Genomic DNA, 24,149 nt, shown 5'->3' with positions numbered 1-24,149 from the left:
CTTTTTTTCTCTTTCTGCTTTACATTTTTTTTCCAGAAAACTCTACTCTGCTTCTTCTCCTCTAAATCTACATTGTAGATTTCCCCATGACACATTTACTTTTTGCTTTCATTATATCTTCTTAATTTTGTATTTTATTCTGTTTTTCTAAGTTATTGCACCTTCTATTGTGAGCCATCCTGAGGCTTTTGGGGAGATATAAATAAATCAATAAATATCAGAAGTTATAAAAAGAAAAATCTGCAAGCCAGCAGACACCGATGCCCTTGTTATAAGGCCATTTACCTCCTCAGTGGCAGCCCAATATCAGGTAAATCAGGATGCAGGGGCTAGCAGAAGGGTTGGGAGGGCAGGCAGGTTGGGGGGCAGGGGGGATCAGGGGTCTACTACGGGTGAGCGGGGGGCAAGTGTGACTCGCAAGCGAGGTTGGCAAGGAGATGTGACCCGTGGGTGGGGTTGGGGGGGGCAGGCACAACTCACAGGTGCATGCACTCTGTGGGGGGAAGAGGCCATGTATCCCTAGATCTGTGCATGAGGTGGAATGGGCTGCCCGCAAATGGGGAATAGGGGGCAGTTGCAACCCTCAGGGTGTTGCTGGGGTCCAGGAGGATCTGGCAGGATCAAGGGGCTCATGGGGGAGTTTGAAGGGACCAAGGACTATTTTTAGCCCTGTTGACCTCCCCTGAGTACCTACAGCCCCATTCCTCCCACCCCTCACTCCACCAGGATTTATTTGCTCGGCTCTGGCAGCGGCAGCACCTGGAGCAGTATGCGAGATGGGAGTTGAGGGGATGGCTGGTCCAGAAGGATCAAGAGGCTGGGGGGGGGGGCAGGGGGGTGAAAAAACAGCCCAGTGCAGGGTGGAGGTGTGAAAAGCACAGCCCTGGAGCTTACTGAGTTTTGGCAAGGCATCAAGGGCCGCATGACAGGCAGCCGGGGGCAGATGTATACTCATTTTCTACATTTTTAGACCGCAGACCGGACAGAATGGCCCGGCGGGCCAAAACTGGCCCACATTTTGCCCACCCCTGTCTTAGGGTGACATCGCCTCCTGCTTGCCCCCCCTCCACACACACACACACACACACACACACACACACACACACACACCCCCACCACGCAGATGCACACCCCCTCACCCCCCACCATGCACACACATGCCCTTTCACCCCCACCACAGACACACACCCCCCCACTCCCCACCACACACAAGCCCCCTCACCCCCACCACGCACATGCACACATACACACGCCCCCTCATCCCCCACCACGCAGATGCACACTCCCTCACCCACCACACGCACGCACACACACACATACATGCCCTCTCACCCCACCACAGATGCACACACCCCCTCACCCCCACTACAGACACACACCCCCTCACCCCCCACCACGCGCACACATGCATGCGCACACCCCCCACCCACACACACACACACACACACACACACAGCTGCCTGACCCCGCCCACACACACACACACACACACACACACACACACACACACACACACACACACAGCTGCCTGACCCCGCCTACACACACACACACACACACACACACACAAGCCCCCCTCACCCCCCCAAACACACACACACACACACACACACGCCCCGCCCCCCGGATCCCTCCCCAGCCTCCGCCCCCACGTTCCAAGCCCCGCCCCCCGGGAGCCCCCAACGCCCCACACACACAAGCCCCGCCCCCCAGGAGCCCCCTCACGTTCCACCCCTCTCCCTCCCTCTCCCTGTTCCCACGACAACCCCGAGCGCGGCCCGCCCCTCGCCCCCCAGGCGTTGCCATTGGCGCCGCGGCACCTCCCCCGTCACGTGACGCGGCCCCGGCGCTCGCAGCCCGGCTTCAGCGGCCGCTTCCGGGTGGGCGCGGGCGCCGCGGCGGCGGCCCAGGGGAAGCGGCCGGCAACATGGCGGCGCGCAGGGCGGGCAGCGCCTAAGGGAGCCCGGTGCCGGCCCCGAGCCCGAGGCGGAGGCGCGGCCATGGAGAGCGAGGAGGAGCAGCACACCACCACGCTGCTGTGCATGGGTTTCTCGGACGCGGCCGCCATCCGCCGCGCGCTGCGCCTGGCCAAGAACGACATCAACGAGGCGGTGGCGCTGCTCACCAACGAGCGGCCCGGCCTGCACTACGGCGGCTACGAGCCCATGGACAGCGGCCAGGGCCCGCCGGGGCAGCCGGGCGGCCGCGGATCGCCGGCGGGCGGACAGGGCTCCCGCGGAGACGGCGATGGCGGCGGCGGAGGAGGAGGCGGCGGCGGCGGCGGTGGTTTCGACCCCCCGCCCGCCTACCACGAGGTGGTGGAGCCCGAGGTGAGCGCCGGCCCCTAGTCCCATCCCGGACGAGGCGGGTGGAGTCGTGTGTAGCACACGGGTGACCCGGGCAATAAATCCACCTCCCCCCCTTTTCCCCCCATTACTGAAATACTCTCGCCCCCAAAGAGCACCCGCTAGGAAATTAGTGCTTGGACACACGCGGCGACTGGCTCGCTGCGTCCCGAGGTGGGGGTGAGCCTTGAGCTTGACGTGCCCGCTCTTCTCCTCGCGCCTCAGCCTTCGAAGGATCGGGCGCCGCCGCCGGACGCGAGCCTGACGAGGATCTTTGGGTGGATCCGATATCCCCGAGCCTTCGGGTGCAGACGCCTGCAGTCAGGCTGCAGGAGCCGTCGGCTGCGAGTCGGTGCTCTTCCCTGGTTGAGACCGGGGCCGGTCTGCTTTTCTCCTCGCCCTTCGAAGGACCGGGTGGCACCCCGGGGTGCGGCAACCCCCTGGTTGAGAGTCTGGCTTTCCTCCCCACACTGCACCCTTCAAAGGATCGGGTGGTCCTGAGCCCGGGTGGATCGACCCTGCCTTCCACCCCCGTGTCTCAGCCAGTATCGCTTCTCGTGGGTTTTCTTGTTTTGTTCTGTTTTTTTTAACGATCGTTATTATTTCCCCTGACACGCATAAGCACCAATTGCTGCCAGGGAAGTTGCGCAAAGCAAAGCTGGAGTCGCCTTTATTATGGGATGAGTCTTAACGCGGTCTTGACCCCCGGTTATCTTTCCTGCTTGGCACCGGGGGCTGGACCCGATGCTCTCCCGAGGCCCCTCCCGGCCTTACGATGTATGAATCGATGAAACGCTTTAAGTAAGGAGTAAATGAAAACACAAAATACGACAGACTTCTGTTGTTTTGTCAATAATAAAAGCTTTAGTGTTGTTCTCTTCAAACATCGTAACTTTGTCTGCTCTTTCAAAACGGTGTCTTTGTGAGAGGGAGTGAAGGAGTTTGACCCCTCGTGACCGTGCTGCTCCCAAGTTGTTGCTTTAGCTTTTTCTCTCATTGCCTCTTTGCTCTGCCAGCCTCATCAGGCCTTCATTAGCTTGGCGTGCAGACCTTTTCATGTTTCCCTCCCTGCTGCTGCTCCTGCTTGCAATGTCCTCTTTGAACTTATCTATAAAGTTGCTACCCTCCCCTCTCAAATCTCTTCTCCAAATGCACCTCTGTCATGATGTCTGTAAGAAATGAGCCAGCTGATAGTGTCTGCATTGTGGAATAGGTAGGGCTCAAAGCCAGTTATACACATACCTACCTGTTTTTAAGATATGGGGATATGTGCATTTTGTCAATACAGACTGTATGGTAAATGCAGCCTGCATCATTCATACAATACAGTCTGGCTGCATTGCTTGTCTTGAGGTCTTATCCTTCAAAATGTATGTACAGAATTAGTCCTCTTGTTCACAGGCTAGATCCTTAGCTGGTGTACTGTAATAATTTACACTAATGGAGGATGTGCACACTATAACTTATGTCAGAATATCTACAGGATGAGGGGCTCTGATTGCCTGAACTAGCAAAGTTAACATGGGTAAACCATATCTTTATTTCTGGTCTTTCCCTTTGTTGGTTTGGAGATTATGAATGAATATTATAACCCTAGTATCAATACCATCTACTTTCAGTGGGCTAATTAAGACCTCTGGAAGATGCATTTTTAGTCTTAAAGTTCAGATACAGTTTAAAGAGTTACGTGTGTGATACAGTGCTCTCTCAGTGTGACATTTGAAGAGATACTGCCAGTTGAAAAATTGCTCACGTCTGCATTTCTTAGCCAACTCAGTTAAAATTACTCAAGCTTACTCTGAGACTATTCTTTCTATTTTTTCAGTTGGTGTGTTTCACACTTTATATGTAGTCATCCGCACTGCATCCTTTGCTCAGTCAGACATTTTTCCTGGTCTTACAAAATAAAGCTAAGGAAACAAAAGCACTTCTGCAAATAGGAAAATATGGCTATCATCTTAGAAATGGCAGAGGCATTAGGAGTATTTGTAAGCAAGACCTGTTACAAAATTGACTCCAACTCAGTAATAAAATCCACATAGATTTAGGGGTCCCTCTATCCACATATTACAATCAAAGCCTTATTTTTTTCAGTGTAAAAGTGACACAAGAAACATTTAGGAAACGAGCTTAGATGTCACCTGTATTTAGCTTGTTGTTGTTTTATATTTGTCAGTTTTTTTACACCCTTTAAAAAGAACACATTGAAATCCTTTGGGACTAGTCCTATTTTTTATTGTAGTCTTGCACACTTCTACATATACTTGCATTAAGTGACTTTAGTGGACACAGTCTGAAGCAGAACAGCTCAGGAAATACCTTGGGTTAGGGGAGTGGGTTTTTTTAATTCATTTTTTTTTAATTTATATCCCAGGGTCTAGGCAACTTAGAAATATATTTACAATGTTCCTGAAACTCAGATTAAGTATGCTAGCATTAGTAATAGAAGTTAAATAAAATATTGCAAAATGGAATTTTCCAGCTCAGAAAATAAGTAGCCCTTGCAATCTAAGTGGCTCTTCTCCATAAAAAATGGGTAGTCTAGTGAATGATACAGTTTTGATTTGTCTGTTTAAGTTTAATCTTTGTAATGCAAACCATGGTTGGAAGTATCAGTCCTAGTACAGAATACAGACCAGGTTAGTGTTTCACATTTTCAAGAGTTCTTTTGGCTATGTGCAATTCAGACGTCAAGGTTTAAAAGGTATTTATAGCATATCACATGCTTTAGGTAATGGTTATCTTGTAAACAAGTATGATTAGCCCTTGCTCATTAATTCATGGGAAACATTGGCCAAAAGCAGGTTACCTTTTTCCTCTGTTTTGAAAACAATACAACACCTCTGCAGGGATCAAACACTGGCAAAATGTGAGTTTAAAAGATGGCATTGATTCCAAAGTAAACCTCATCTCTGCCCTCAGGAGCATGGCATTTTATCAATCTTGGAGATTATCTCAAGTTCTGGTGTGAAAAGTTAACTTGGCATTCCTAGACTCACAAAGTAATCCAGCCTGGCATGTAGAATCTAAGTTACTGTACAAGTTTTTACTAAATCCTTAAATGTTGAAAGAGGGTGTTGAATATGATGAGAATGTATGTCAACTTAGCACTAAGTCTACATGCATTAGGAAGATGAGATTGATATTAGAAAGGAAAAAAGTATGTGCCTCTAGCATACAATTGACACGTGCTTCTCTTGGAAAGGCAGAAAAGAAACAAAGGACGTAGCAAGAAGGCTGAAGAAATCTGCTTATTAAAGATTATATTTCCTAAATTTGAGCACAAGGATCAATTTTACCAAGCTGCGTAGGAAGAATTACTCTCATTATGTCACAGCATTGAGCATAATGTGATATAATTCGAGAGAACATTTCAGTGAAAGATCCCATAACAATTAAAGGAGCCAACTATAAAGTATTTCTTCCAACATGATTGGCTTTTGTTGAGCATAAGGAGTGTGATGGAAATGTTTCTAAACCAGCACATCATGCAGCATCATTTACTTCCTACTGATATAGCAAACTGAAATGATTGTGCAGAAATTAAAATTTGAAATATGACTTCATAATGGTATTCGCCCAGAGGAGACAAGGCTCAAAATATGCAGTCAAGAGCCTGGAGAGGTGGATTTGCTTAGAGTCTAGATAAAAACATGGAGGGTTTTTCAGGCAGGCTGGAGAATGCTGAAACTAACCAGTGAACCCACAAATACTGTATGTGGGGATAAAGCATGATGGATACTGATGTAGTAACAAGCATGCAGGTCACAATGACTTGTAGAGTTCTTAAGAGCCTTAATTTTTTTTTCATGGCTTTGACAGTTGTTGCTGTCACAACCCAAAGTTGTGATTTTTTTTGTTTGTGTGCGCTTTGGCACTGCCAAATTATTTTTCCCGCTAAATTGCAGCTTCCTTGCACAGTGGAGTTTTCTGCTGCAGAAGAGAACCCCAGTGCAACGGAGAATTTCCCGCCAATTTTAAGCTTTCTTTGCATGGTGCATTTCTTTTGCATCTAGGAAATGCACGGTGCAAAGGAGTTCCCGCCATTTGTATGAAGATTCGTGCCACATTATTGGCCGATTCTAATACATGCACACGTGGCGGCTAGCAATTGGCTTGCTAGCCGTATAAAGAGCTTGGGTGGTTTCCGCCCAAGTTGGAGAGAAATGAGTTGGAGAGAGAGCAATTGGAGTTCGAGAGGGAGAGCGTGAAGATCTCTAAGCGCTGCGGATCCTTACGGACCCAACGCATTTCTTAAAAAGGCAACAGAGGCCTGAACAGCCTCTGGCCTCTCCCCGTCACCGATAAATTCCTAGACGTATCCCTTCCTGCATATTAAAGATATGAACCCGCGGAGCTTCAACAACTCCGGGGCAAGAGAACCGAACCGAACCCGCGGAGCTTCAACAACTCCGGGGCAAGAGAACCGAATTTGTCGTAGTCCTCCAATGAGGATTTAAGCGGAGCTGCACCTGGAAACTGTCCAGCCTACACCGCGACCACCTTGGGTGTAAGTAAATAATCTTTAAATCAACCATTACGCCTCCATGACTAATTCTAGCTCGCCCCCGGTCTCCTCCGGCCCCGCGTGCCCGGGCTGCTGGCCACAGCCCACGTGCGCAAAGACGGGCCCGGCTCGCCCCCGGCCCGCACAGTTGCTATGACCTTACTAAGGTGTGACTAAGATTGCATGCCTTCAAGCTATCCCTGACTTGCTTGAAACATGTGCTCTCTTGAATTTGCAAGGTATGAGTTTCTGATCCACTTTCTGGCAGATTTTGCAAGGAGAGGGTTATACTGCAGACTTTTCCACAGTTCCTTTCAGAGGTGGTGGTAGGTCCAAAGTGGAACTCATCCTGCCGGCATTATTCTCATTCTACTCGGGTGATTCTCAGCTAGGGTCCTACTGCACCCTGGGTTGCCTTGAGATCCTTTCAAGGGTGCCACCTAAAGTTAGCACTGTTAGGTGTCCAAACATGATTCACAGGATTATCCCAGATATTTCAGATAGCAATTTACAGTGTTAAAACCATTCTGCCCTTTTTGTGGTCTTTCTGAGTTCATTGCAACAGAAGAATTACTCTAGTATTTTTCTTAGGAAAAAAGAAAAGTGAAAATGTCATTTTTCCAGGGGTGTCTCAACTCGATCAGGGGGGATCTCAAGTGTGAAACGGTTTGGAACCACTCTTCTACTCCCTAGAAAAGGGTTTTGTAAAAGAGAGAGACCAGTGGCTGTGGTCAATAATAGTGCTGGAAGCAGTTTTCCACTTGCTCTCCTACATGCAATGATGTGAAGAAAGCGAGTGTTTCAAATTCAGTACTGGGAGTTGGAACATCTCAGATATACTGTGTGGTTTGTGGGCATATTACTTAATCTGTCTTTACTTCAGTCTTCAGCCTGCAGGTAACAAAATTTGCCCACTACATTAGAGTGCAGAGAGCATTAATTAAAGTTACTGAAGTGATTTGTGATTCTTGACTGGAAGCAGCTAATATTAGCTGATCTATTTCTTTCTTTATGATGTGTGAAAGATCATTCTCCTTGACTAAATAAATGTGGTAAACTTACTGCAGCAATCTGTGAATTTAATGTAGATCACACGCCTTGTAAATAGTGGCCTGAGCTAGGCACAAGTTGAGTATATCTGGCGTGCTTCTCTAGAAACTTTACAGTGTGGTTTATCTAAGAATTGGCCTTGTAAAACAATTTCAAGCAGTTGAGTAAAGCTTTGTGGTGGATGTTGTCATTGAGGCCCTGGCTCAGTGCCACCTGAATATCAGGTGCCAGTGTTTTAGTCTTCTCCTAGTTTCCTGCACTGGCATTTTCAAATATCACTGACTCAGGTACAGGATCTCTTTTGAGAGTCTGCCTATTTCAAGCATTTTGAGCAATTGATTTTGACTATTAAGAAAAGAACTTGACAAATGTCAGTACTTGTGTGGTGCTTGATGGATCTAGAATAAAGATGCTAGTAACTGGAAGGCAATTGCAAGATTGGAGTATTGGTGAGACTCAGGTGTTAATACTAAATGCTAGCTCTGTATTTCAGAGGACTTGTCATGTAATTGGTTCATTGAAGTAGTTTTCAAATGAAGACAAATGTTTTTAAATAATTAGACTGCCTGAGGACTTGCATTAGGATGATATTTGTAGTGAGCAAAAATGGGAGGTAACTTGTTCATAGATGGGCAGCTTCTCAGCTGGGCAGGAAGTGTCTTTGATATAACATTCTCTAGAGACATTTTCTGGTCATCTTCCCAGCCCAGAGTGCTATTTCATGGCAGCTGTTTAATAAGGAAGTGAAGTGCTAAAGGAAAATGGGGATAAAAACAAATTAACTAGTGTTAGGAAGTTAATTCCAGCAGATCACTTGGAATGCTTTTGGGTAAGAAACAGTGGCCCTTTGTACAGAGAAGGCAAGGAGGGAAGGGGAGTTATTTGTTCTGTAAACCTTTATCTTGAAAAACATTTATGTGCATTGAGGCTGCCCTGGCAATAGTTTTCAGAAAGTAAATTTCTGCCATTCTCCATGAGTCAAATTCAGAGATGTCTCAGCAGTCTGCATATAACTTTCTAGAGGTCTCAATTTAGACCAAATTAGATTCCCTTCTTCCTTACACCCACTTCATTGAAGTGCAGGTTATACTTCCCAGCATCTGAATTTGATCCTTGGAGGTTGAAGAAGTCTAGCTGCCATAATTAACAAGCTGTTGGGGCAGAGGGAAGGAGCATTGATAGAAAAAATTGGCTAAGATGATGGTCTAAGACAAATAAGAATGACTGATTCCTGCTTAAATTTATATTCTATCATAACTCGCTGTTGTATAATATAGGCCTGTCAATATATAGACAGGCATACCTATTGCATCAATAACAGCTTGTATCGGTATTGTTTGATACAATACAGCTATTACCTGTTCATGATTCTCAAAATTAGGGTGATTAGCTTGCTTTTATGACTCCAGAATCGTGCAGACTTAACAGATTGTAACAGCTGACAGAGCTGCTGCGAGAGACTTGTCCCTCCCCTTTTAAAGTGGAGAAAATGTTTGTCCTTGAACATCTTTACACTTGTTTTCACAGTGATAGTAAGGAACAGTAGACCTGACTTTGAATTAGGCTCCTTGTAAGGAGATTTACTTCTGTTTTTTTCAGAAAGATCAGGACTAAGCACTTGATTTTTTTCACAAATGAGATAGTCTAATGGATGCCATAATACATGCTGAGATGTATTTCTTTTTAAAAGGTCAGTGGCAGCTTTGTTTTACTTTGCTAATTTATTGTAGTCGATCTAATTTAATATCTCATTTAGAATCCTGAAAATCTGTCCCTATTGATCTGTTGTCCTCAGGCAAACTTGTTTCATTGCAGCACTTTTATGTCAATACCTAGTGACCTGGCTGGAAGAAAGTATTTAGTTTGTACTGATTTTTCTTTGAACTCTGGAAGCCCAGTCATTCATGTCATTCATTGTTTGTCCTTTGTATGGCACAGTGTTGAATTGCTACCATAGAATTATAGTTGGTTTTCTGGCAAGGGGGACTGTTTTTTGTGTGTGATCACACCAACATGTTCTCAGCATCAGCTTGATGATTAGGATGCAGGGTTGTGGCTTTGTAAAAGTATACAAATCTGTCTGTTAAATATATCCAGAGGCTTTTTTTTTTTTTTTTTTAAACCATTTTCATCTGGTACATTCTGTGATTCTTTCTTTTTTCTCCCATGGCTCACAAGTGGCTTTCCAGCACCCTATGCCAGCCTCATGCTACCTAGCTTTACAAAAGCTCCAAACTGTTGGCAACTGATATCATTGCAGCTCCTGTTAGGTTACAGTTGCCACTGAGTGTGAAGGTAATGATGAAAAATTCAAAATTGCCCTTCCTTAAGCCAGGTGCACAGCTTGTCCTATGAAATCAAGCGTGGGCAAATGATAGGTTTGAGTTCCCACTGCCTGTTGGCTGCTATAGCCCATTTAATATCTAAGTATTGTTCTGGGCTCTGAACATCTAGTCAAGTGAGCTGGGGGAAATGCTGAATGGTAACACCACGGCATCACCCTGGAAACCGGGAATTCTGGTTCCAGCAGCATTTTTTTTTTTAAATAAAATCCTAATTAAGGTTAATTTATAGACTAGCTTGAAGCTGAAAGGATTTTCTCTTGCAAGTTATTGGTGTTCTTATTTGTTTAGCTTTCAGTTTTGAGTGATGGACGTAGGCTCATAGTTCTTATTTTTCTATCCTGGGGATAAGAATTATAAGGTATTTTAACACGTAAGAGAGATGCTATTGGTAACCTGTTCTTGTTAGTCTAATGTAAACTCATAGCCAACACCTTGCTTTAAACACTTGCACAGAGGGAGTTAGAAGTTTTGTGGGGGCAAATTAGTCTGTATAAAGAATCCAAATTAGCCTCAGCTAGGAGGAGCTAGCCATGGCTGGCTTATTTTCACACACTCTGAATAGCAACCTTGCTTCCTCAACCTGCTATGACTAATTGCTTCTCATATCCATACTGAACGTTGTGTTTGTGTAAATTGGTGTATAGCACAAATTCAAACTATAGATGTTCTGTGAAAATTAAATCAGTCATCCAAAGACTGATGTAATCTGGGCTTTTTTGATGACATTTTGGTAGCAAAACGTCAATAAAATAGAGCTTTCCTTGCTAACAAGTAAACTCCATAATTTTTGCCTGCAAGCAGCCTTTTCCAGAGATTTAAGATCAGTGTGCTCTAGTGTCATCTTGCCTTGCTAAGGCTTAAGATTTTAAAAATAAACTATTGAACACTTACCTTGTATATTATGAAACGTTATCAACTGTACAAACTAACCTGTACTCAGACAAATAAATAAGCAGCGCTTGTTGTAGAGATGTGTTTGTGCTTGCAGCGGATCTCCCAGTTACAAAGTTGCACTGAGGAAGTTCTCCTATGATGTAGATTAGGTACTGAAAGTGTAATATTCTGTGAATATCCGGTCTGTAATGAAGAGTAAATTGCATATGATATAATTTTTGGAGTTAAGTTTAAAAATAGATGTCAAGCTTGACATGAGAAGCCTGGATAAGATGATTTGGTCTAGTGCTGGGAGCAGTCAGGGGAATAGACTCTTTGGGCACATCCCCAAGAGCAGAAACTTGAGCAAATGTGCTGCTGCTAGTTGTCCCCAGGGAATGCCCCTGCACGTACTCTGGCGCACAGCAAGTTGCCTGGGTGGGGTAGGGGAGGCTGGGGCCAGCACCTGGGCTGTCCCCAACAGTCTTACCTGGGTCCTGGAGCTCTCCTGGGGCTTCAGTGGCGGCAATCCAGATACATAGAGCGTAGCCAGCAGCCTGAGCATGGCTCTGGCTGGCCAGGCTCCAGTTTGGGGCAGCACGCACTTTTGCCACATGCTTCATTCCACTTTTTTCTGGGAGAGGTTTTTTTTTTTAACACTGGGGTATCCCAGTGTCAAAATAAACCCAGCATGCTGCAAATTAGCATCATGGCAAACACTTGCATGTGCAGCGTGTGTAGTTTGTGGCACCACACATGGATCTGAACGCACCTTTTGGTTATATTCCCAGATCTGCCACTTGCATGACTTCAAGGAAATGGCTTCATCTGATTAGGCTGATACTCATCAGTTTCTATAAATTAAATAAATACAAATGTTACAGCTTACCCTATCTGGTAGGCAAAGCATTTTTGAGAGAGTTGCTTGAAGGCACAATGTATGTGCAGAGTTGCAGATTTAATGGATAAAAAGCTGTTCAGTGCCTAGCACCACAAGTAATGGATTTGGACCAACAGAAGATATTTCTTTTAAAAATGGATTTTTAAAATGAGGTTTCAAGCAGAAGGCAGAATAAACCTGCATGCGAGACAGTAGATTCTGCCTTAATCAGAATTCCTCTTGACAAGTAACTAGGGGGAAACAAATGTCAGGTCTTGATTTCAGGATTCATTGTGACACATTCAATATAATGTCTCAGACAGTAGAGAAATGCTCCCTCAGTTTTTAAAGGTATTAAATGTATTGCTTGTAGATGGCCTTTGATGTGAAGATCTTGGCATCCTGCAAACACTGATGAATTCCACTCTATATTCTGCAATAGGGAAGTATCTTGTTGCCATTTTACATGTGAGGAAACCAAAGATTTAAGAAACTGTGACTTGCTTACTGTCACACAGCATGTCTGTGAAGAGCTGGAAGTAGGGCTTGGGTTCTTGGTTCATCCCTGTGTACTTCATGTAGTCCAGCCATTGTTCTTGAACTGGGTCGCTCCATGCCCTGTGGTGTGGAATGTGCTGGCACCAGTTTGCATCAGCGGAATAGTTTCTTATTAAGGGCATGCCAAGGTGGTGGGGTGGGGGGGTCCATAGTAAATTAGCCCCTCTACGGCAACTTTCCTGTGTTTGCTCTTGCCATATGCAAAAGGAAAACTCGTTTACGGTAGCTGCTTCTCCTTTCCTTGTGGAGAAATGATCTTGAGCTGGCATTCATTCCCTGGAACAGTGCATGTTGGGCTGTAACTACCCACCGTTTCTTACCTTGTGGCAATTTGTGTGCCCGTGTCCTCTGAAATGGCAAAATTAAGGTCTGCTTATTTGCCCTAACATTCCCTTTATTTAGCAAAACTCACACCCAACCTACATGGTAGGTTGAGTTCATGGTATCCTCCCCAGGCCCTCAAATATTCTCGTTTCACCTTGCTCATTCAAAGAAATGTGAGTTAGTATAGTTTCTTTTTTATAAATGTTATTAAAAATCTTACAGTGAAATGAAACAAAGAAGCATATACTAGAAGTATGAAGGAATTTAAAGAAGGTAACTATAGATTTGCAATAAATCAACTAGAAAATAGTATGCCAGAATCTGATGTAACTTGTAATTTTGAGTCGAGTACTGAAAACAACTTTTTCAAAGGTCTGAACCATGACCTCAGAGCCAATTAGGGCTTCCTTTTTAGGCTTCGATTCTTATGTAATGGCTAACCTTTCCTCCACTTCTGTCTCCCTCAACAGGTTTTATAATACAGACTTCAAAAGCACATTCTTGAAAAGCAGAAGCATAACAAATCTTGCTTTCAGAAGTCAGCAATGACTTTCTCCAGGTCTGAGCATTGTCAAAAACACAGCATGCTTACATAGTGCCTTAAAGATTCATTAAAAGCTGTTTAAACCTGGAGAACTATTTCTTTTCTAATGGAAGTAGTGGTATTTTGAATGCCTGTGCGCGCGCACACATGTATGCGTGTGCACACAAATCTACTTCCACACTTCAAAAATAAGGTTAATAAAATGGCTAAAAAGGAAAAATAAGATACTAGCATGGCCTGAATTCATGAGTGAGTCAGCCCCCACAGTGTTGTGAGCACTTAGAGTAAGTAAGAGCTGAGAGTGTAGGCAGGCAAAGAGCCAGAGGGTGGAGAGATCCTGGGAACAGAGCCCTTGCTAATGGACACTTGGCCGCATGAGTAGAAATGGTCAATGGCTGGATGATTCTGAAATAACCTGTAAACTCAACGGCTGAGGTGGCTTTAGCTTACTCTCAGTTCATAAGGTGTATGAATTTTGTTTGCATGGCTTAGGAGTTTCTCTCTCCAAGGTCTTCAGCATGTCAAGTGCAAGGACTTTATCATTGCTGTATGGCTCAGGTTTGAATTTGCTCATCACTCTAGAAAAGTTTTGCTTCCTTTACCAGTGAATAAAATGTTTTATTGGAGAATCATCCGTATCAAACTTCCTGACTCATGAGATCAATACTACAGATTGCAGTACAGTGGAGAGGTACCCAAAAGGTACTGGTTGCTGTCTGTCTGCAGAAGCACAGAGGTCAGTGCAGGCCAACTCACCCACAGCAGGTTCTGCCATGCTTCTGATATCTACTGGAACAGGCATCTCTACGCTACCTTTCATACTAGACTGTAGAATACCCTTAGACACATTATGTTGCTATTTTATGGAAATTACACTGGAAATCCCTATAAAAATACCTGCTAAGAAAAAGCTTAGTGTAACAATACCCATAGCTCCAGTATTTAAAATAAATTCAGCTTTAAGTGTTTCATTATCTCCACTGTCTCAGTCCTTAAAACAGGAAAATGTTCTTGTTAAAAACAGTTGCAGTAACTTTCTTGTATTACAATCGAACTCTGGTTTGTTTTAGATCTGAAATCCTAAATCTTGAAACAGAAGTTACTATAAAGGTCTCTAAGATGAAAGTATAAGACTGCCTGCATAACCTGTGTGATTGGGGAGTTAATCTTGAATCCCTACTGCTGTTATCTTAGTGCAATGATCATTAGGGATTCCTTCAAAAGTACAGAGGCCTCATCACTTTGCTTTACTCAGCATTTCAAAATATCAGTACTGGAAACAGAGTGACTGACCGTTCTTGTCCTGATCTGTGCACGTCTCCAAAAGCGTGTTGAAGATTTTCTTAATCCTATTGTAACAGAATTAGACCATTGTTTGAAGCAAAGGGATCAGTGTTATGTTCCTGTCTCTCAGAGCGGCTGCATGGTGTTTTTGGAGTGTAGTTTATTTTGCCTTGTGAATTACTGTGTTTCTGTACAAGTCTATTCACCTCAACCTTGACCTGCTGCCCTAGAATTGGCAGTATCAGTTCTGAGCCTCTCCACTACATGCTGCAAATTGTGGTGAACTCTTCCCAGCTGTGACTGTTTTAACAGGCACAAATGACAAGGGTGAGCTCCTAAATGCACATTTGTTGCTGATTCCATTTGAAATGATGTGAAAGCTTGCCTAGTGCCTTTCTACAGGTTACCTAGCTCTCTCATCTGCTGTTTTTAAGCCTTTGCTTTTCTAGAACATTTTTTTATCATTCATTTTATTAGAAGTTGAACAATGAACAGCTTAAATTGGTGTAGAAATCTCATGGGAATAGCAGCAATACTTTTCAGGAGAAAATAATTACTCATTTTAGGTGTGTTGTAAGACACAAGGTTAAATCTATTGTAAGGTCAATCACTTGAATCTCTCATGAACGCAGCATCTGAAATGTTTCAGTATTATGGAATGGAAATGGAGTTAGACTTCTAAGCGGTCTGCACTTACAGAAGACTGCAGTAAGTTTAATATCAATTGTAGGATGCTTTTGTGCCTTGTAATCCACAGTTATAATTAAGATGATATCTTCTAAGGCATGGTTTTAGCAGCAGAAAAAAGTCATGTATTCAAGGATGGTTTGCCTTTTTGAATTGGAAATATACTGAGGATACACTCCCTCTTTATAAAAGAATGGAATAGGTTATAAAAGCAGCTTTTCTAATACCCCACCTACCCTCCCTATCACCTTGTCCATAAGGCTTGGATTTGGCCTGAAGCATGGGGGAGGTGAGGGATCAATGACACAGGGATGAGTGCACCAGCCCTGGAGACCAATTTTAAAGGGGCCTCATTCTGTGTTCCCAGGATACCTGCTACTTATCCAGCCCTCTGCTCTGTGCTGAGGGCTGCTTACTTATTTTTCCCTTGCTGCTGAATCCATCAGTTCTGCTGGGTCACACTTTATCAGTGGCATGCAGTAAGAAAGCAGAAGTTGCATGGGAGGGGATATATAATAGTAACACTCAACACAGCTAAGCGGTAGGAGGGGATCAGTGGCAACATGGCATGGGGAGTGACCATAAAAGGTTGCTGCTCTTAAGGGAAGGAAGCATAAAAGACAGTACATCTGAAATGTAGTAAAGCAGTGCAGCCAAGCCAACACACTGCAAACTGGTGCCAGTTGTGAATTAATGCATGTAAAATGGCCCTCTATCCAGTAGAAAATGAAGAGACCCCAGCTCATGCCACATAAACCATCTACTAAAATGTCATTTTAATTCATTACAGCTCCAGTTCAATACAGTTGTTACTTTGGCGTCAAATGTGTGCATCCTGTGACCAGAGTCTTTGCTTCTTATTGAACTAATAATCATCCCCTTAATAGTACAGGGGAGAGTCTAATTTTATTAGCTTTTCCAGTCTACGTGGAATGAAATCTCTTAATCTGTTTCCTAGTGGATACGTGTTCATGCTAAACAAGTAAATCCTTGGTTAAACTTGACACCAGTTTTGCATCCTATTGGCAGCTTTAGAAGAGGCCAAATATTAAATTGATTTGGTAATTTGAATGTTGCTGTGCATGTTGGAGGATGCATGTCATCAGTTTATGCCTTTCATCAGGACTAAATTTATTTAGACTTTCTAACACCTCTTACCCAAGAACTAGAGATTGTAAATGTGTGTTTTAGTTGCTAGACAAAGATTACATAAGGATACGTTCACCGTGCTAGATCGGGCTACAGTACAGCAGCTATCAGTATCCAAAGCTTCAAAGAAAGCACAACATTGCCTCAGTATTTTTTGTTAGCTCTGCAGAGCAAAGTTGGATGTAGTGGGGGAGGCGGCATTACTTCCAGACCGTTGACAGGCTTATTCCCTGAATCACAGAGGTTGTTTACTCTGGAGTCTGTAACTCCAAATATTAATATCAATCCTGTTCTGTTTGGCTTTGACCACTGGGGCTCAGTGCACGCTGTAGGTCAGCTGTGTACAAGTTGAGTCTGTTTCTAAACTAACTGCTTTTGAATTGCTGTTATAATTGATGCAGAATGATTATTTTTAATGTAGTGGGTCAGACCCTTCAAATAGTGAATGCAGTGGGAAGACTGGGAGCTCATTGATTTACTTTAATGGATTTTATTCTTTGCTTAGCACTTCCTCCTGGGTTCAGTTGCTTTCTTTTGATTTATTCTTTTCTTTTTACTCCTTTCACTTCCCTGACACTGTGTTTCTTACACTTGAATATACTTCCTGCTTGTCCTTCTTCCCTACGTGTTCTTGGCTTCTGTCCGTACTGAGGTCTTGTTGCTATCACTGCACTTCTGTTTTCATCTCTCTCTCTGACAGTTATTACCAATTGCTGCCAAATGTGATCCAAACATTCTGTCCTTTTAAAAGAAGTTTTGTGTGCTCTTTTAATGTCAGGGGGAAAGACTTCCTCCATGTAAACCCTGTTACTCATTGGGTGACCAAGCACCCGTGTGAGGTTGGAAATGAAATGAAAGAGAAGAAATGGATAACTTGTCTCTCCAGCCTCGTATTTCATCTGGCACCATTTACACAGTTACCTCATATGGCATTTAACAAAGAGTGTCAGGCTAATTTTGTGTTCTCTGTACAGGAGGAATAATTGCCATTCAGTGGCATTTACAAGGACATGGCTAAAGCTAAGCTTCGGGCTGCTTCTTGTCCTGGGCAGGAGGGAGATAGGGAAATACAATACTTTCTTCTGATTCATTTAGACTGCAAAGCACCCCTTTATTTCTTGTTGGGCAGCCATTTGAAACTTAACTTTCTTTGAATAAATCAGTGCATTAAATAATTGATTAGCTTGTACTTAAGACTGATTTTATTTCATGAAATGGTTGGATGAGAAAATCATGCTTCTGAATTGCATCAAAATAATAGTTTCTTGCCCAGTCAGATGTTTTGCAGGGAATATTTAGTAGAGAATTACTGAAAAGAAATTTGAAAATTCTTGATAGATCCAGGGTACTTCATGTCAAAATGATGTTACCTTTATACATAATCTGTTGTGATTTTGTTCCCTAATCTGTTGTTAAAGGGTACAGTATGTTTTGTATGACAGTGTTAGTTTTCACACTTTGTTAGGACTGTTTGCACAGATTGTGAGGCTAAATGTAAATATTTTGTATGTGTGAAGGATGGTCTTGGGGTGTACCTGTGGAAGCTCACATTGTTGCATATTATTTAAATCAGGATGAACTAACTTTGGAGTTCAAGAATCATGAGACTGGTTTAAAAACGTTTTCATTTGCCTTCTGATGTTTTCAAAGTCCTAGGGTTTCTGTTTTCAGGCTCTTTGCAAATGCAAGTACAGAGGTTTGCCAATTTAGGTGAGTTTTCAGGAACTGGTCAGTTAAGGAAATGAATGGATATCATAGGATCAATGAGAAAATTGATAGCTGGCAATCCTAGAAAAAAAATCTTGTAAAAATATATATATTTTTTAAATATGTGAACTGCAAGAAGGTATCCAGCAAAGTGCAATCCCTGTATCTGGGTGTTTGATAGAAGTTTCAAATTCTTCTCTCAAAAAGAGACAGCCTCAGTTAAAATTGGTGTCGTACATGATTAATATGATAGGAGAAAACTACTGTCTTCTTTAAAGGAGTTGACTAATCACTAGGAGCATCTAGAAATGATTCTGTATTTGAACCTCTTTTCATTCACAGAAAAATGATGAAAATGGGAATTGCCCTGAAGAGGGTATTGAGTTTCCTACAACCAATTTGTATGAACTGGAGAGCAGAGTTTTAACAGATCACTGGTCCATACCTTACAAGCGTGAAGAATCATTAGGCAAGTGCCTAATTGCATCTACCTGCTTAGCAAGGCTTGGTAAGTTCGGTTTCTCTCTCTTCTCCCCTTCCTCGACCCCGTCCCCCCAAAAATGTGGCCCTGATGTTTGTTAGGAAGCTCAGTAGATACGTATGAAGAGAATATACTTTAGGCATTTTCAGTTTTCATGTTAATTTAGCACTTATTTGCCTGGAGTCATACACGTATATTTCTGATAAAGTAGCTAACTTCTTCTGTGTTCTGATCATATTAGTGCTGCAAAGAGGGTTTTAAGTTTCATTTGCTTGGGTGTCGGTCAAAGAATGGAATATAAACAGGAGACCCTCGCCATTCGCGGGTGATACGTTCTCGTATCCCCCATGAATGGCAAAATCCGCGAGTAAGGCACCGCATTCATAAACTGAAATAACTTCTCTGGAATTACTCTTGTATCCTTATATTACTTAATGCAACCAGAATTGACTGTTTTTTGTTTTTGCTTTTGTTTGTTTTAAATACATTAAATTGATCTTGCTCTTTATTGATCATGCACTACTCAGCTTGTATAACCGGTTATTTTGTCTGGGTATCCTAATGGAAATACATTATTGCTTGTCATATACTCGGACTTGATTCTTCCCTATTCAGTCAAGTGTCCAGGGCAATGTGTGCTGTGGAGGCAACATGCCTGATTCCTGGGTTAAAAAAGCTTAAGCTTGTCTTCCATTATAGTCTCTATCAGATTTAAAAGGAAGTTATGCTGGTTGCAGAGATATAAAGTGTTATAGCAGGCAAAAAAAAATTAAAAACCATGGGTCTGTATGCAGGTTTGTTCTTGGCTGAATCTGGAAGGCAGAAAAATATTCTGTTATTTGTATAAATCATAGTTTCTGTTGACAGGAAAACTTAGTGCCAACATATTGTTGATGTTGCATTCAAAATAAAGTTGTACAAGTCAGAATGGTTGGAAACTAAAACACCTCTGTTTTGGAAAAGGCCTGAGATCAGGTTTTTACCCCTGTTCCTTGAAAATTATAGCACAGATTATATATAAAGCCCAGTAGTTTGTTGCTAATGTTCTAAACAGCTCAGACCAAACCAGCTGGAGGTTATCATGAGATTTATACCTTTTTTTCCTTTTTGAAAAGGCCTTTCTGATTCCGATGAGAATTGCAAGAGATTTATGGACAGGTGTATGCCTGAAGCATTTAAAAAGGTAAGGGAGAAAGTGCACAAATCCAGTTTCCATGGTCAGGAGTCCATTTGTGAAGCATATGTGGTGTTCCATTCTGTTCAATGTTATTGTAACTAGGGAACATACAAATACAGGCAGCCCTTGCTTAACGCTCTTAATTAGTTCCGGAAAATTCAAGCGTTAAGCAGAACCATGCTAAGCAAAACCCATTTCCCCATAGGAATTAATGTAAATAGAGATAATTACTTACCACCACTTCTTGCTGCAGCTTCTCAGCACTGCTGCCTTTTCCCACCCCTCTGCCTCCCACCAGCTGCTCCAGCCCCACGAGCCGGCCCCACACTTCTGCAGCTCCACCCTGGACCCCCGCCGGCCCTGGCAGACGCCCCGCACTCATGCCTCCCCCCCACTCGCTGCTTCTCACTGCCGCCGCTTCTCCCCATCCCCTCTGTCCACCAGCCACTCCAGCACTGTGCCAGCCCGGGCCCCCACTCCTGCTGACCCGTCCTGGGTCCCTGCCAGCCCTGGCCGTGCGGCACCCATGCAGGCCCTGCACTCATTCCTGCCCGCCCACTCGCTGCCACTTGCCGCTTCTCACCTCCACTGCTGCTTTGCTGAGCGCTATAACGAAACTGGCTCAGCGCTAAGCAAAATCGAGTATTAATTTTAAACGAGCACTATAGCGAAATAGCGTTAAGTGAAACCGCGTTAAGCAGGGGTTGCCTGTATTTAAATATAAATCTAGTCCTTTGTCACAATTTTATGCTTGCACGCACTTTCTTTTTTCTGTGCATCGTTTCACTGACATCAGTGGTTCTTCAGGGGCTTGAGTGGGGCGGGCACTAAACCACATGATTGACAGCCCAGTGGTTACAAGTTTGAGGCCGTAGCAGAAGCGCTCACACCGCAGCCTGTCAGATTCCACTAAATCTGAATCCTGCTCAATACCTTGTCACAAGGACACAAAAAAGGAAGTGGTTCCTTCATATTGAACATGGGGGTCTGCCTCCTCAATACTGTACATTCTTTACTTGCTAAAGAAAGCTGTGTAGAGAGGTGATGTATTAAACCTTGGCTGGGGTGATTTGGTTGGGGATTATCCTGCTTTGAGCATGGAGTTGGACTAAAATCTGGGATTTTCAACCTTTTTCTTAACAAGTGTACACCTTCTGGTGGTAGCGGATGCGGGGGAGGTCACACGCGGTGGGGAGAGAGGGCCTCACACGTGGCTGCCACCACCCACCGCCCCATGCCACCGCCTACCACCCCATGCCATTGCACCCGCTTTCCTCCTAGGAGGCAGCGGTGCAGGGTGATGGATGGCAATGGCAGCCGCCACTTGTGAGCCCCTGTGCCCCATGTCTGTCCACAGAGGGGTGCTGCTGCCTTCCCCCCCTGCCCTTCTTCATCCCTGCCTGCCCCCATGTACCTGCCATCACTTTTCCAAGTACCCCTGGGGTACATGTACCCCCAGTTGACAACCCCTGGACTAGATCACTGTTTCCCAGTTGGTGTGCTGTGGCACGATGATGTGCCATCAGAAATAAACAGGTGTGTGCTGGAATTTTGACATGGCAATGAGCTAAAAGGAGCTCAGGCATGGAGATAGGAAATGCCTTAACAGATGTGCCACAGAAAATTTTTACTAATGTAAGTGTGCCATGGGCTGGAAAAGATTGGGTAACACTGGACTAGAATGACCTCTTAAGGTTCCTTCTAACCCTAATTTTATTTGATTTTATGATTATAGCCATCAAATTAATGTAACTTTGTGACTAGCTTATTCCAAGAGTAAGTGAAGAATGGTACATCCAATGTCTTAATGTTAGCCAAGCATTTGGGAATAAAATCACTGGGGGAATGCTCGTCTTCCACTTAAACCCTACCATGAGTGAACTAGGAAAGAAAAAGTATGTGTATTGAAATCTAAGTTAGTCTCTGCTAAAACCTGTTGGTAGTAGAGATGCAGCAATAGAGATTTTTAGACCCGATACTGATAGCCGATTTTTAAGGAGGCATATTGACTGATCCGATTTCCAATACACCTGCCTCCAGCTGGTAAGTGTGTGTGGGGGGCGGAGATCAGCAGTGTCCCCCTCTGCAGTGGGGGAGGGGGCAGGGGCGTGTGACCCCTGGATCTACGAGGGATGGGTTGCAGCGGGGGCTGGGCTCGAAGCGGGTGCTGGCAGTGCTGGGAGGATGCCGCATCCACCCCAAATTTCGCTGCCAGTCCATTCCCAGCACTGCCATTGCCAACTGCCTGGCGCAGCCCCAGCTCTTCCCAGTGCATAGGTGGAGGCAGGGCGTTGAGCTGGGGCTGTGCCAGATGGCTGGTGGCAGCACTGGGAGTGGAGCAGTGGTGAAATATGGGGTGGATGCAGCATCCTCCCAGCACCGCCACCACCCACTCCGAGCCCAACCCCTGCCGAGAAGAGCCCCGCACAGCCCTAGCTACGGCCTGCCCCACCCTATGCAAATCCAGGGGGCACACACCCCTCTCCCCTGTGCGCTCCCAGCACCTGCCCCTACCCCCTCCTTCACCGCAGGGGTGTTGATCTGCTCCCCTCTCCCCTTCCATCACACTGGCCTTACCAGCTGGAGGCAGCTCTCCACGCTGCCAGCTCTGTTCCTCACTGCCTGAGTGCTGTGTTGTGGCTGTGCGCAGCACAGGCATTTGTCGGCCAAATTACTGGCCCCATCGGGCCGATATCCAATACAGCCTGTTTTCTTTATATCAGTACTGATCCGATATCAGACCAATGTATTGGTGCACCTCTAGTTGGTAGTTGTAAAAACATGTTGCTTTTTCTGCCAAAATGAACTCTAAGCTAATATTTGTGCAAGGGTCAACTACTCCTAAATAGTATCTAAAAGTAAGTATTATCCTGAAAATTTATAATCTGACAGTTTGAATTGCTTGTTACTCTTATTTTGTATGGTGAGGTCAAGTTACAAATTAATTTTCTGGTTTTTTTTTTTTGGTAGCTCCTGACATCCAGTGCTGTTCATAAATGGGGTACTGAAATCCACGAGGGAATCTATAATATGCTGATGCTGCTAGTTGATTTGGTTGCAGAAAGAGTAAAACAGGACCCAGTTCCTGTTGGGCTTCTGGGTGTGCTTACGATGGTATTTATCTATATGATTTAGTTTCTTATAATGACAGTATTATAAATTCATGGTACCTTTTGACTTGCCTGGAAAAATAATGGGCGATACAGGACTAAATAATATTCATTAGATGTATCCCTAGTTCATAAACAAGCATCCTTAAAATGTGGAAATCTCTAGAAATCCATTGTGTACTCACATACATATATAGTCCTTAGGAATGTGTGACTTCTAATACTACTGCTACTTGTCACCATATAACTTGTAGTTTAATAATCTATAAACTGCGGTAAGATGTTTTGCGTGCCTTGGTTTGTGGGTGTCTAATTTGAGATAACTGAGACACCTGCATTTTACATGGTGAGCGCAATCTAAAGTTCAACAGTTAACTCACTAGCTAATTTTTGAAATCTTACATTGTATTATTGGCTCTAAAAAGACAACATTGTTAAAAAATGAGCAGGGGTCTGGGGAGCGGGGTTTCCTGTCTGGTGATCCTAGCTCTGACACTATTACAGCTATTTTCAAATTACTGTGAGTCTGTCCTCAACCATTAAAATAGAGACAAATATAACTGCCTCACCAGGATATTTAATATTGTCCGTATTGCACTCTGAGATACCTTTGTGTCCAGTCCAGTCTAATTAACAATGTTATGGATGATCTAGCTAAATGTTTACCTTTTCACTTGAAATACTTAACTGTCAACTGGAACTATGGTCAGTTCTTTAAGTTAAATATTACTAAAATGGTTTATTCTTAAGAACCATTCATTGTGCTTGGTTTTTTTCCCCCAGGCATTTAATCCTGACAACGAGTATCATTTCAAGAATCGAATGAAGGTGTGCCAGAGGAATTGGGCAGAAGTCTTTGGGGAAGGAAATATGCATGCTGTCTCACCCATATCTACTTTCCAGAAGGTGAGTGCATTTACTTTTTTAAATCCCTCTTACAGAACAAACTTCCTTCAAAGCTGAACATTACAAAGGTTCTACTATAAATATTAATCCAAAGTAAGATGAAGTTAATCTTCAAGAAACCTCAGTGGGTGGGTTTTAAATAGAAAAACTGGCTTGTTGTTTAGAAAATCATTAAATGTTTTACCAGTGCTAAGTTTTCCTCAGTGGGACCTGACTCTGGAG

General features: G+C 43.9%; 1 protein-coding gene across 1 annotated transcript in view; it reads left to right on the top strand.

Moving 5' to 3' along the window:
- Positions 1-1,901: 1,901 nt before the first annotated feature.
- USP24 (ubiquitin specific peptidase 24) overlaps positions 1,902-24,149 on the top strand; it is a 92,842-nt gene continuing 70,594 nt past the window's right edge. Inside the window, exons 1-5 of the mRNA XM_014598679.3 lie at positions 1,902-2,330; positions 18,596-18,761; positions 19,850-19,917; positions 22,882-23,025; positions 23,805-23,927. Of these exons, the coding sequence (XP_014454165.1) occupies positions 2,001-2,330; positions 18,596-18,761; positions 19,850-19,917; positions 22,882-23,025; positions 23,805-23,927 (831 nt within the window). The 5' untranslated portion in view covers positions 1,902-2,000. The remainder of the gene's footprint in view (positions 2,331-18,595; positions 18,762-19,849; positions 19,918-22,881; positions 23,026-23,804; positions 23,928-24,149) is intronic.

The sequence above is a fragment of the Alligator mississippiensis genome, chromosome 5 (assembly GCF_030867095.1).
Source record: "Alligator mississippiensis isolate rAllMis1 chromosome 5, rAllMis1, whole genome shotgun sequence".
NCBI lineage: Eukaryota > Metazoa > Chordata > Crocodylia > Alligatoridae > Alligator > Alligator mississippiensis.
Note: the sequence above shows the minus strand (reverse complement) of the source record. Positions and strands in the feature narration are given on the sequence as shown.